Source organism: Chiloscyllium plagiosum, chromosome 2 (genome assembly GCF_004010195.1).
Source record: "Chiloscyllium plagiosum isolate BGI_BamShark_2017 chromosome 2, ASM401019v2, whole genome shotgun sequence".
NCBI classification, from domain to species: domain Eukaryota; kingdom Metazoa; phylum Chordata; class Chondrichthyes; order Orectolobiformes; family Hemiscylliidae; genus Chiloscyllium; species Chiloscyllium plagiosum.
The window spans coordinates 4271105-4285222 of NC_057711.1; the positions used below are offsets into that span (position 1 = coordinate 4271105).

Here is a 14118-nt window from a genome sequence, read left to right on the forward strand (position 1 = left end):
GACCACTAGGACTCATAACAGCACACAAACCAACAGCCACCCTCAGACAACAACTCACCAGGACGAAGGACCCGATACCCAGCATGAGCAAAACCAATGTAGTGTACAAAATCCCATGCAAGGACTGCACAAAACACTACATAGGACAAACAGGAAGACAGCTAACGATCCGTATCCATGAACACCAACTAGCCACGAAACGACATGACCAGCTATCCTTAGTAGCCACACACGCAGATGACAAGCAACATGAGTTCGACTGGGACAACACTACTATTATAGGACAAGCCAAACAGAACAGCCAGGGAATTCCTCGAGGCATGGCACTCATCCACTGATTTAATCAATAAGCACATCGACCTGCACCCAATATACTGGCCACTGCAGCGGACAGCTGGAACTGACAACCGGAAGCGGCAGATTCAAACCACTATAAATGCTGGAGGAAACATCACAGAAGGGCTTCACAGGAGGCTCCCAAGCACTGAGAATGTCACCTAGACAGGGGACAAAACGTCTGCAACACAAATTCCCAGCTCGGCGAAAAGAACCACAACAAATTTTTAGATATTAAAGGCATCAAGGGATAATACTGAATGGCATAGAAAGTTCAAAGGACTGAATACCCTGCTCCTCGCTTCTATTCTTCTATGTTGGTGCTCAGTTTTCAATGTGGAGGTCATCTGGAGAAAGTAGCAAGCTGAATCAATCTGGTTTCCATGTTGAATTTTCTCAATGTCTAGTTTATTAAATGAGTTTGATAAGATTGGAACCTAAATATTAATGAAATGATTTGGATCGTCAACAAGGAGTTCAACAAGTGTTAATCCCTATAACTGGTAATGCAGTACTACTGGTGAGAATCTTGCCACACTGCTTTTGAAAAGCATAAAAGATCGAAAGATGACTTCAACGTTGAGATTAGCCTCATTGCACTCCTTGGCTGATTTTGCTGCACATCTTGCCATAGCCCATGTCACTCAGACCTTTATAAAATACCACCCGTTTTTTATAATTATCAATCAATGACACTGAAATACAACCTGAACAAACCATGTTAAAGACAATATATAAATATAAAACAAAACAAAACAAAAGATGTTAAAGATCTGAAACAAACAAAAATCAGACATTTCTGGAGAAACCCAGCAGGTCTGGCAGCATCTGTGAAAAGAAAACAACATTAACATTTCAAACTCAGTGATACTTCTTCAGAATATATAAGTTGTTGTTGTGAATTTCATAAATCTGAAAAGCAGCAAAATATTTACTTACATGAAATCATCCAAGTTATTCCTGTTGTATGTTCCACAGAGCCCTCGAGTTTCTGTCATCAGATCTGGTTGGAGTATTACATAGATTCTACCTCCCTTGAAATCATACTGGATATGAAGACCACTTACACTCAGTATCTCAAGAAATATTGAGGAAACCAGGTGAACACTCAAGGTACCAGCTGCACACAAAGACAATTAACAAGTTCTGAGTAAAAATGGAGTCAGGTGAAATTTCTTCATGCAATTAAGTTATCAAAGCCAAAACCTGCAGTACCAAGTACAAATGGACTTAACAAGCAATTAGAACATCCTCTTATTCATAACTCCTCAAATATTTAGTAAGCCATCACTATGTGTATCCAGATCTGGTCAAGAATCATGTTTGAGTTGAGTTGTACCACACACCCACCTGATTTCCACTCTGTTAAAATTGGATCTATTGTAACTGATGTAGAAATATTAAGAAAGGTAAATAAATTCAAACAAAAACACACAAGCTGAACTCTGAAGCAGTCATTCTTACCTGATCCATGGACAAAAGGAAGCTCAATTTCATTTTGTTCCAGAAAGGCATGGCCAGTTTTTGTAAGCTTTACTGATACTCCAATTGTCTTAAATGTCAGAATGACATATTCAATACAGTTACCGTTATCAGCCTAAGGAAAACAGAAAAACAGATTGGAGAAGTTTTAATTAAGTTTTGTTTAAAGGATTAAACTATTTCTTTCCTGAGGTAGTTGGTTAGCTTGCTAAGTTGTTGGGTTATCATGCAGATGTTTCAGTACCATACTGGGTAATTTCATCAATGCGACTTTCATGAAGCGCTGCTGATCTGTCCCACTTGGTTTTTATGTGGGTCCGGTCTGTTGGGGTGAGTGTCACTTCTGAGTCTTCTGTGCAGCGGTTTGTACACTGGGTTTATCTGCAAGTCTCTGGTTGGCCGGTCCTAGGATAGTAACTTTGTTACAGCTGAATTGATGGCCCTCTTGGTCTGTGTGGACGGACTTGAGGGAGAGTGGGTTATGCTGTTTAGTAGCCAGTTGTTGAGAGCAAAACAAGAACATAGAACAGTACAGCAAAGCAACAGCCTCTTCAGCCCATCAAAGTTTCCATTTTCCAACCAAATGTTGAATTGCAGAACAAGATTCTCACTAGTGGGCACTGAGAGGCCTATTTGTATGCATCAGCATGAATTAAAATCTCATCATTAGTTAATGTCCCTTCATTAGCATGCAGTTTCCCATATCTCCCACCTGCTGGATAGAAACTAGATAGCAACAATTCCCAACATAAAAGTCAGCCATTAGCCAGCAATTCCAGCTAGAATCATCATGCAGCATCAGGAATCAATGCAATAATAGGTGTGACGCACAAGTTATATATTGCAGCATGGAAAGATTTACTCAGTAGGAAATAGCAAACTTCTTCCAAATTTTCATAGCCTGCACACAAGAGATTTGCATTTCATATGCTGGACAACTGAACCTCGTGTAGCACTAAAGATGGCTAGATTCTGTACCTTGAATATTGAAGTGACTAGCTAGGTAGATATTCAGACAACTGATGATGAAAAGTTAACATATATTAACAGATATGATAAAGGACTTACAATTACGTCACCCATGCAACCCATGTACTCTTAAAAATATGCATTTTCCTCCCACTACGTCCCAGTGCACTTCTGGAGTATGTGTTGGGATGGAGGGAGCCTGCCCCACAGTGGAGCAGTTGGCCTTGGAGATTTGACCAATCGACACCTGGAGCATTTGCCTCCAGAGGGGACAAACATGCTCATTGTGTCCTGCCTACAGGCAGGTGCACTCTCCTCTGCTTTAACTCCCACAGGACTGAGGGTATGAGGCAGGACAGAGGTGGAAGACGTACTTCCTGTTCAGCATCCTGAGAGGAGACGTCTGGAGGGCCTGTAAGTGTTTCCTCCACCAGCTGGGTGCCTACTGGCACCCTCTATTTCCTTGTGTGGAAGAAACACTTGGAGTGAGGTCAAGGTCCCTTGCTCCTCCTGGTTCCTTGTCATTGGAACTGAGCACCAATGGCTAAAATGATGGAGTGTAGATCTGTATGCAAACCAGTTAGGCTCTGACAGTGTATGAGCTGGCTGTCCATGTCAGCCTGTCCATGGATGCAGCTGGACACTGACATACCAGAGGCAGCACTTTTCATATGGCACTACTGTCGTCCTGCAACCTTTGTGCCTAGTGCCCCAACAAATCTGGGGCTCTTCTTCCTTAACTAATTGTCGAGATACCTCAGTGATGTGTTTCCACATTTCCTCCTTACTCTAAGGAGGCTTCCATCCTCCCTTTCTTGCGGAATAGACCTCTTGGCCATAGGGATTGTGCTAATACCATTTGTGCCAACTAGAGACAAAAGAGAGAACGCATAGAGAACAACGACATGTTTGGGCATGTTAAGAATAATTTCACAGTAGCACAGCAGTGCTTCCTACTTGGTAGCCAAGATGCATTTTTAAATTTATGAGGGTTTCTGCCTCTATTAACCTTACAGGCATTGAGTTCCAGAGTACCATCAACCTTTGAATGAATAATGTTTTCCTCACATTCCCTCTAAACCTCTTGCCCCTTACCTTAAATCCATGCTTCCTAGTCATTAATCCCTCCACCAAAGGGAAAGGTTCTTTTCTGTCTATTCTATATATACCCTTCTTAACTTTATACACCTCAAACATAGACAATAGACAATAGATAATAGACAATAGGTGCAGGAGTAGGCCATTCTGCCCTTCGATCCTGCACCGCCATTCAATATAATCATGGCTGATCATTCCTAATCAGTATCCTGTTCCTGCCTTATCTCCATAACCCTTGATTCCACTATCTTTGAGAGCTCTGTCCAACTCCTTCTTAAATGAATCCAGAGAGTGGGCCTCCACTGCCCTCTGGGGCAGAGCATTCCACTCAGCCACCACTCTCTGGGTGAAGAAGTTTCTCCTGAGCTCTGTCCTAAATGGTCTACCCAGTATTTTTAAGCTGTGTCCTCTGGTTCGGCACTCACCCATCAGTGGAAATATGTTTCCTACTGCCAGAGTGTCCAATCCTTTCATAATCTTATACGTCTCAATCAGATCCCCTCTCAATCTTCGAAATTCAAGGGTATACAAGCCCAGTCGCTTCAGTCTTTCAGTGTAAAACATGTCCTCTGCTCAGGAAAACAACTCCAGTGCATCCAGTCTCCCTTATATCCCTCATGACACATCTTTGATTTAGTTACAGGGTGCTTCTGCACTTCAGTGCTGAACCTTGGGGTGCAAGTAACTATTATTGTAATGATGCAATAAGCACAATTGTGTTTAGGGATATGCACCCAGCTATGGATTATGCCAGGTAAGATCTCTGGCCTGTTCACTTGGTATCACAGCACTCCCCCACTCTGAACCTCACAATCCCTGCTTTGCATTGCCTTCCCTTTCCATTTTGCATTTGCCGCTTTCAGAACAAGATATGAGGCTATACTGTCACTGGGGAGGTGATGGCCAAATAGTATTATTGCTAGACTGTAAATCTAAAACTCAGCCAATGTTCTGAGGACCTGGGTTTGAATCCAGCACAGCTGAGGATGAAATTTGAATTGAACAAAAAAAATGGAAATTAAGAATCAACTGATGACCATGAATGTTGATTGTCGGAAGAACTCAATCAGCTCACTATATTTTTCTGGGAAGGATTCTTACCTGGTCTGATCTATATGTGAGTTCAGACCACAGCAATACAGTTGACACTTAGCTGCCCTTTGAAATTGCTTTACAAGTCACTCAGTTCTTTCAATTGCGACAAAATTTCAAAGAAATCAAACTTGGCATTGATGCAAAAAACAATGGCAGAAACAGCCCTATCAATCCTGCAAAGTCCTCCTTACTAACATCTGGGGACGACTGCCAAAATTAGGAGAGCTGTCTCAGAAACTAGGATTAGTGGTGCTGGAAGAGCACAGCAGTTCAGGGGAAATGAGGAAACTGTTGAAGTCCACATTGATGCCCTGGGGTTGAAGTGTTCCAAGGCAGAAGATGAGGCATTCTTCCTCCAGGCGTCTGGTGATGAGGGAGCGGCGGTGAAGGAGGCCCAGGACCTCCATGTCCTCGGCAGAGTGGGACATTTCCCCTTCCCCCACCTCACCCTAGTTCCAAACTTCCAGCTCCACACTGTCCCCATGACTTGTCCTATCTGCCTATCTTCTTTTCTACCTATCCACTCCACCCTCCCCCTGCCCCCGACCTATCACCTTCATCCCCTCCCCCACTCACCTATTGTACTCTATGTTACTTTCTCCCCACCCCCACACTCCTCTAGCTTATCTCTCCACGCTTCAGACTCTCTGCCTTTATTCCCGATGAAGGGCTTTTGCCTGAAACGTCGATTTTACTGCTCCTCGGATGCTGCCTGAACTGCTGTGCTCTTCCAGCACCACTAATCCAGAATCTGGTTTCCAGCATCTGCAGTCATTGTTTTTACCCTGTCTCAGAAACTAGTCAAGCAACAGCCTAATACTGTCATACTTATGGAATCATACCTTGCAGACAATGTCCTAGGCCCACCTGCAGGACAGGCCCAGCAGAGGTGGCAACACAGTGATACATAATCTGGAGGGAGTTGCCCTCAGAGATATTAACACTGACTTGGACACCATTAATGTTTCATAGCTTCAGGTTAAACATGAGCAAGGAAACCTCCTGGTAATTACCATGTTCTGTCCTCCCTCAGCTGATGAATCATGTTGAACTGCACTTGGAGGAAGCACTGTGGCTGGCAAAGGCACAGAATGTACTCTGGTTGAGGATTTCAACATCCATCATCAAGAATGGGTTGGCAGCAGCACTACTGATTAAGCTGGTCATGTCTAAAAGGATATAGCTGCAAGACAGAATGACAGAATCCCTTCAGTGTGGAAGCAGGCCATTCGGCCCAGTGGGTCCTCAATGACCCCTCCGCAGGGCATCACTCCCAGATCCACTCCCTTACCTATCCCTGTAACCCTGCATTTCCCATGGCTAATCCACTCAGTCTGCACATTTCTGGACACTATGGACAATTTAGCATAGCCAATTCACATAAGCATGCACATCTTTGGACTGCAGGAGGAAACCGGAATGCTCGGAGGAAACCTATACAGACATGGAAAGAATGTGCCAGGTCCATACGACACATGCCTGAGAGTGGAATCAAACCCAGATCCCTGGCACTATGAGCCACTATGCTAACCACTGAGCCACCGTGCCAACAGGGTCTGCGGTAGGTGGTGAGGGAACCAGCAAGAGGGAAAAACATACTTGACCTAATTCTCACCTGTCTGCCAGCTGTAGATGCATTGGTAAGGGTTACCACGACACAGGAGGAGAAAGTGAGGTCTGCAGATGCTGGAGATCAAAGTTGAAACTTTATTGCTGGAACAGCACAGCAGGTCAGGCAGCATCCAGGGAACAGGAGATTCGACGTTTCGGGCACAGGCCCTTCTTCAGGAACCTGACACAGTCCTTGCGAAGGCAAAGTCCCACATTAACACTGAGAATACCATCATCATGTTGTGTGGCACTATCACTGTGCTAAACAGAATAGTGTTCAACAGATCTAGCAACTCAAGACTGCATCCATGAGATGCTTTGAGCCATCAACAACAGAAAAATTTACTTCAGCACAATCTGCAACCTCATGGCCTGGCACATTCCCTCACTCAACTCTTGAGATCAAACCAGATCAATCCTGGTTCCATAGAGTGCAGGAGGGTATGCCAAGAGCAGCACAAGGCATATCTAAGAATGAGGTGTCAAACTAGTGAAGCCACCAAACAGGACTACTTGCATGCCAAACAGCATAAGCAGCAGTGATAGACACAGCTAAGCAAGTCCACAACCAATAGATCAGATATAAGCTCTGCAGTGCTGCCACATTCAGTCATGGATGTTGGTGTACAATTAAACAACTGACTGAAGGAGCAAGCTGTACAAATATCTCCATCCTCAATGATGGAAGAGCACAACACAAGTGTGAAAGATAAGACTGAAGCATTTGCAGCCAAAAGTGTCAGATGGATGATCTTCCTGTAGTCCCCAGCATGACAGATACTAGACTTTGTGCAATTCAATTTGGTCCTTGTGGCATCAAGAAATGGTTGGAGGCACTGGACACTGCAAAGGCTATGGGCCTCAACAACATTCTGGAAATAATCCTACTCTCCAGAAGTTGCGGCTCTCCTAGGCAAGCTCTTCCAGTATGGTTACAACATTGGCATCTATTGAAAAATGCGGAAAATTGCCCAGGCATGTCCTGTGCACAAAAAGCAGGACAAATCCAACCTGGCCAATTACCATCCCATCAGTCTACTCTCAATAATCAGTAACATGATGGAAGGTGTCAGTAACAATGTTATTAAGCAGCACCTGCTCAGCAATATCCTGCTCAGTGAGGCCCAATTTAGGTTCTGCCAGGGCCACTCAGCTCCTGACCTCGTTGCAACCTTGGTTCACACATTGACAAAAGAGCTAAATTCCAGAGGTGAGGTGAGATTAACAGCCCTTGACATGAAGACTGCATTTGATTGAGTGCGACATCAAGGAGACTAAGCAAAACTGGAATCAATGGGTATCAAGGACAAATTCTTCGCTGGTTGGAGTCATACCTGGCACAGTGAAAGAATGCTGTGTCTGTTGAAGGTTAGTCATGTCAGCTCCAGGACATCTCTGCAGAGTTCCTTATGGTAGTGTCCTAGGCCAAACCATCTTCAGCTGCTTTATCAATGATCTTCCCTCAATCATCAGGTCAGAAGTAGGGATATTTGCACCATGTTCAGCACATTCACAAAACAGTCCACATTCAAATGCAATATGATCTGAACAAAATCCAGGCTTGAGTTCAAAAGTGGCAAGTAACATTTGTGCCACACAAATGCCAGGGAATTACTCTCTAATAAGAGGCAATCTAATCACCAGCCCTGTTATTCAACAATGTTACCATCACTGAACCCCCTGCTATCAACATCCTGGGGGTTACCATTGACTAGATATTCACTGGACTTGCCACATAAACATAGTGGCTAGAAGAGGAGGTCAGAGGCTAGGAATCCTGCAGCTGGTAACTCACCTCCTAACTCCCCAAAGCCTGTCCACCAGCTACAAGGCACAAGTCAGGAATGTGATACATTACCCCTCACTTGCCTGGATGGTACAGTTCGAACAACACTCAAGAAGCTTGACACCACCCAGGACAAAGCTGCCCGCTCAGTAGCAGCAATGTATACTATCTACAAGATACACTGCAGAAATTTACCAAAGATCCTCAGACAGCACCTTTCAAACCCATGACCACTTGGAAGGAGAAGTGAAGCATATACATGAGAACACCACACTCTGCAAATTCCCCTCCAAGCCACTCACCATTCTGAATGTATCATTGTTCCTTCACTGTTGCAGGATCAAAATCCTGCAATTTCATCATTAATAGCACTGAGAGTCAACATACAGCACATGGACAACTGCGGTTCAAGAAGGCAGTTCACCAGAACCTTCTCAAGGGCTACTAGGGGCGGATAATAAATACTGGTCCAGCCAGTAATACCCACTTCAAGTGAATTTTTAAAAAGTGTTGTTTCGTGTAGACACAATACCAAAAAACTTCTCATAATTGTCAGCTGTCCTCAGTCAAGTCAAGGGAGATAGCTTTTGCTCAAACGATCCCAGCACAGTAAGCTAAGGTCTACCTGTGATATCAGTCCAGCGGTTTGGACATGGACAGTCAGCTGCTCAGGATGGTCAGAGCCAGGATACTCTCCTTATAAGGCGTGAGAAGCCGAAAGTTGGACAGGCTACCACCCATCTTGACTTTCTTTGGAATGAGGGAACTTTTGGTGCAGTTGGGATGTGCCCCAAGTGGGTGAGTAGACAATGTAGAGGCTGTGCAGGGCTAGTGGTGAAGACCTTCAAGTGGGTAACAGTGAATACGGAAGATGCTGCAGGCAGTAGTGAGAATGTCGAACATGAGCCTTGGTGGGAGGTGGGTACAGTAGCAGAGATAGATTCAATGTGAAGCAACAGAGAATTGCTGACCTTCTTACTACATTGATCTGCACTGATGCAACGGCTGAGACTGCACTGACCTGGGTGGGAGCCTTGGACAAGCTAGCAGAGTCCATGTCATGGTCTCCACTGGGAGAAGAGAAAGTTCCACTTGTGTGCCACCCCATTCTGCAGCACTTTGGGTCCCTGCCCAGTACGTAGGATGCCAAATTTCCCTTGTCTACTATGTTTGGAGAAAATGCCAGGAACCATGCAGAGCAGCATCAGGTGAACAGTGCATAACTGGGTGCACAGCAGGCTTTTAAAGATCATGTCAATTTCAGGCAATGCCGATCCATTCCAGGATATTTCAGCAGTGGACAGTTCTTCTAGGGATGGCGGATAGTACAATGGGACTAGAATCGGGTGAGAAGGGTGACAATAGACAATAAGACAATAGACAATAGGTGCAGGAGTAGGCTATTCTGCCCTTCGAGCCTGCACCACCATTCAATATGATCATGGCTGATCATCCTTAATCAGTATCCTGTTCCTGCCTTATCTCCATAACCCTTGATTCCACTATCCTTGAGAGCTCTATCCAACTCTTTCTTAAATGAATCCAGAGACTGGGCCTCCACTGCCCTCTGGGGCAGAGCATTCCACACAGCCACCACTCTCTGGGTGAGGAAGTTTCTCCTCATCTCTGTCCTAAATGGTCTACCCCGTATTTTTAAGCTGTGTCCTCTGGTTCGGCACTCACCCATCAGCGGAACATGTTTCCTGCCTCCAGAGTGTCCAATCCTTTAATAATCTTATATGTCTCAATCAGATCCCCTCTCAGTCTTCTAAACTCAAGGGTATACAAGCCCAGTCGGTCCAGTCTTTCAGCGTATGGTAGTCCCACCATTCCAGGAATTGACCTTGTGAACCTAAGCTGCACTCCCTCAATAGCTAGAATGTCTTTCCTCACATTTGGAGACCAGAACTGCACACAATACTCCAGGTGTGGTCTCACCAGAGCCCTGTACAGCTGCAGAAGAACCTCTTTGCTTCTATACTCAATCCCTCTTGTTATGAAGGCCAGCATGCTATTAGCCTTCTTCACTACCTGCTGTACCTGCATGCTTACCTTCATTGACTGGTGTACAAGAACACCCAGATCTCTTTGTACTGCCCCTTTACCTAAATTGATTCCATTTAGGTAGTAATCATGGACTGGGTACACAGTTAATGAGTGGGTTTAATAGGATATGGCAAGAAACCTCACTGGGTCACATGATGAGAAATTCTCTGAAACACCTGAGGCAACTGACATAAAAAACATGTAATATTCAGCTCAAAGTATTTTTTAAATGCATGAGGGTTTTTAAACTTTCAGACAGTGTGCTCTAGATTCAATTATCTAGATCAAAAACATGTCTCTCAACTCTCCTCTGCCTCTTGGCAGAGCATGTCACCAATACAGAGGTCCATAACAGTTAATTCCATCCATGTTCATCCATTGCTTAGCCAACAGCATCTGTGCTGGTCAGCCACAGTCCCAGGCTGGAAAATGACCATATAGACAGGAGCTTTCTGTAGAGGTGACTGGCCAAAGAGAGAAAAACCTGTGGAACATCCACAGCTCTGCTTTAGAAACCTGCAAGTAAGATATGAACATGAAGGGCATCAACACAGAAAACCAAGACACAGTTGCTGATCGCTGTGACCTCTTGAGGCTGACTGTTTGAAAGCGTATTTGAAAAGGTGAGAGGAAATGTGAAGCTTAGTCACATGAGAGAAAACAGAGGCCAGTGAATCATACATCTTCTTTCCCCATTGTTTTATACCAGGTGATACGTAACATAGAATTGGTCAGTAAAGTACAAATCATCAGTTCACGAGACACAAAGCTACCAACAATTTTCATGCTTGACCGACAACAGGGCACAGCAGAAGAATAGAGGAACATAGAGGAGTAGAGGAACATGCATATGGGCAGACTCTGAAAAATGTAAAAATAGGGTGGTTGTGGTTTATGATTTTAAATTCCTCTATATTGACTGTGACCTCTTAGTGTCAGGAGCTTGAATAAGGGTGGGGAAAATTTGTTAGATGCATCCAAGAGGAATATTTCAATCAATATGTAAATTGTCAAACCATAAACAAAATGGCTCAGTGGTTAGCATTGCTGCCTCACAGTGTCAAGGACCCGGATTTGATTCAGGCAACTGTCTGTCTGTGTGGAGCTTGCAAATTTTCCCCGTGTCTGCAGGGGTTTCCTCCAGCTGCTCCAGTTTCCTCCCACAGTGCAAAGATGTGCAGATTAAGTGGATTGGCCATGGGAAATGGAGGGTTACAGGGATAGGATAGAAAAGGTGGGTCTCGTTGGGATGCTCTTCGGCAGGTCAATGTGGACTCTATAGGCTGAATGGTCTGCTTTCACACTGTAGGGAGACGACGATTCTAAGGGAAGGGGCCATACTGGAACTGGTATTGGGGAATGAACCTGGCCAGGTGATCAAAGTTTCAGTGGGGAAGCATTTCGGGAAAAGTGACAATAATTCTGTAAGTTCTAAGTTACTTCAGATTTAGGATAACAATAGTCCTTGGGTTAAAGTACTAAATTGGATGAAGGCTAACTATAACACTATTTGGCAGGAACTGGGAAATGTAGATTGGGGTGATTGTTTGAGAGTATATTCATATCTGTCAAGTGGGAATCCTTTAAAAGTCAGTTGTTTAGAGTTTCTGTGAAAATGAAGGATAAGGGTAGAAAGATTAGAGAACTTGAGACAACAAGAACAATTGTGAACTTAGTTAAAAAGAAAAAAGGAGGCATACGTAAGATTTAGGAAACTGAAGTCAGATAGAGCCTGCGAAGAATACAAATAAAACAGGAATGAGCTGAAACAAGAACTTAGAAACTTAAAAGGGGCCATGAAATGTCTTTAGCAAACAGGATTAAAGAAAATTCCAAGGTGTTTTGTATATATATGATAAATATATATATTTAAGGAGCAAGAGGGAGGCCAGGGAAAGGGTAGGTCCACTCAAGGTCAAAGGATGGAATTTATGGATGGAGTCAGAGAAAGTGGGTCAGGTCCTTAACTAGTACTTTAGAGCAGTATTCACAAAGGAGAAGGGCATGGTGAGTTCAGAGTGTGGTGCTGGAAAAGCACAGCAGGTCAGGAAGCATCCGATGAGCAGGAGAATTGACGTTTTGAGCAAAACCCTTCACCAGGAATGAGGGTCTGAGCCGAGGGGGTGGAGAGATAAATGGGAGGGGGTGGGACTGGGGTAAGGTAGATGAGAGTGTAATAGGTAGATATGCCGAAAAACATTAACCGCCTCAAACTGTCTAACCCCCTCTTCCATTCCAACGTCTCACCCTCACAACGCGCAGTCCTCCACTCCCTTTGCTCCAATCACAACCTCACCATCAAATCAGCAGACAAAAGGGGTGCAGCGGTAGTTTGGCGCACTGATCTCTACACCGCTGAAGCCAGATGCCAACCTGAAGACACCTCCTCTTGACCCCACCCCCATCACCAAACCATCATCTCCCAGACCATACAGAACCTCATCACCTCAGGAGATCTCCCTCTTACAGCTTCCAACCTCATAGTCGGGGAACCCCGCACCTCTCGATTCTATCTCCTTCCCAAAACCCACAAGCCTGATCACCCCGACCGATCAATTGTCTCAGCATGCTCCTACCCCACCGAACTCATCTCCACCTATCTCGACACTGTCCTATTCCCCCCCCCAAGTCCAGGAACTCCCCACATATGCCCTCCACCTCCTCCAAGACTTCAGTTTCCCCAGCTCCCAACACCTCATCTTCACCATGGACATTATATCACTCTACACCTCCATCCACCATGACCAGGGCCTCCAAGCCCTCCATCTCTTCCTCTCCCGACGTCCCCAACAGTCCCCTTCCACCGACACTCTCATTCGTTTAGCCGAACTGGTCCTCATGCTGAACAATTTCTCCTTCGAATCCTCCCACTTCCTCCAGACCAAAGGGGTAGACATGGGCACACGTATGGGCGCCAGCTATGCCTGTCTCTTTGTTGGCTACTTAGAACAGTCCATCTTCCGTAATTACACTGGCACTACTCCCCACCTCTTCCTCCGCTACATTAATGACTGCATTGGCGCCACGTCGTGCTCTCGTGAGGAGGTTGAGCAATTCATCAACTTCACCAACACATTCCACCCTGACCTTAAATTTACCTGGACCATCTCTGACACCTCCCTCCCCTTCCTGGACCTCTCCATCTCCATTAATGACGACCGACTTGACACTGACATTTTTTACAAACCCACCGACTCCCACAGCTACCTGGATTACACCTCTTCCCACCCTACCTCCTGCAAAAATCCCATCCCGTATTCCCAATTCCTTCGCCTCCGCCATATCTGCTCCCAGGAGGACCAGTTCCATCACAGAACACACCAGATGGCTTCCTTCTTTAGAGACCACAATTTCCCTTCCCTGGTTAAAGATGCCCTCCAACGCATCTACTCCACATCCTGCACCTCCGCCCTCAAACCCATCCCTCCAAATGTAACAAGGACAGACCCCCCTGGTGCTCACCTTCCACCCTACCAACCTTCACATAAACCACATCATCTGAAGACATTTTCGTCACCTCCAAATGGACCACACCACCAGGGATATATTTCCCTCCCCACCCCTTCCCGTTTTCCGCAAAGACTGTTCCCTCCTTGACTACCTGGTCAGGTCCACGCCCCCCAACAACCCACCCTCCTGGCACTTCCTGGCACTCTCCCCTGCCACCGCAGAAATTGCAAAACCTGCGCCCATAC

The 14118-nt window shown here is 45.2% G+C and overlaps 1 protein-coding gene across 1 annotated transcript in view; it reads right to left on the minus strand.

Annotated features, from left to right (window-relative positions):
- LOC122539520 (otogelin-like) overlaps positions 1-14118 on the minus strand; it is a 67668-nt gene that overhangs the window by 2267 nt on the left and 51283 nt on the right. The window contains exons 8-9 of the mRNA XM_043674470.1: positions 1801-1933; positions 1276-1456 (exon numbers count right to left, since the gene is read on the minus strand). Coding sequence (XP_043530405.1) covers positions 1276-1456; positions 1801-1933 — 314 coding nt within the window. The remainder of the gene's footprint in view (positions 1-1275; positions 1457-1800; positions 1934-14118) is intronic.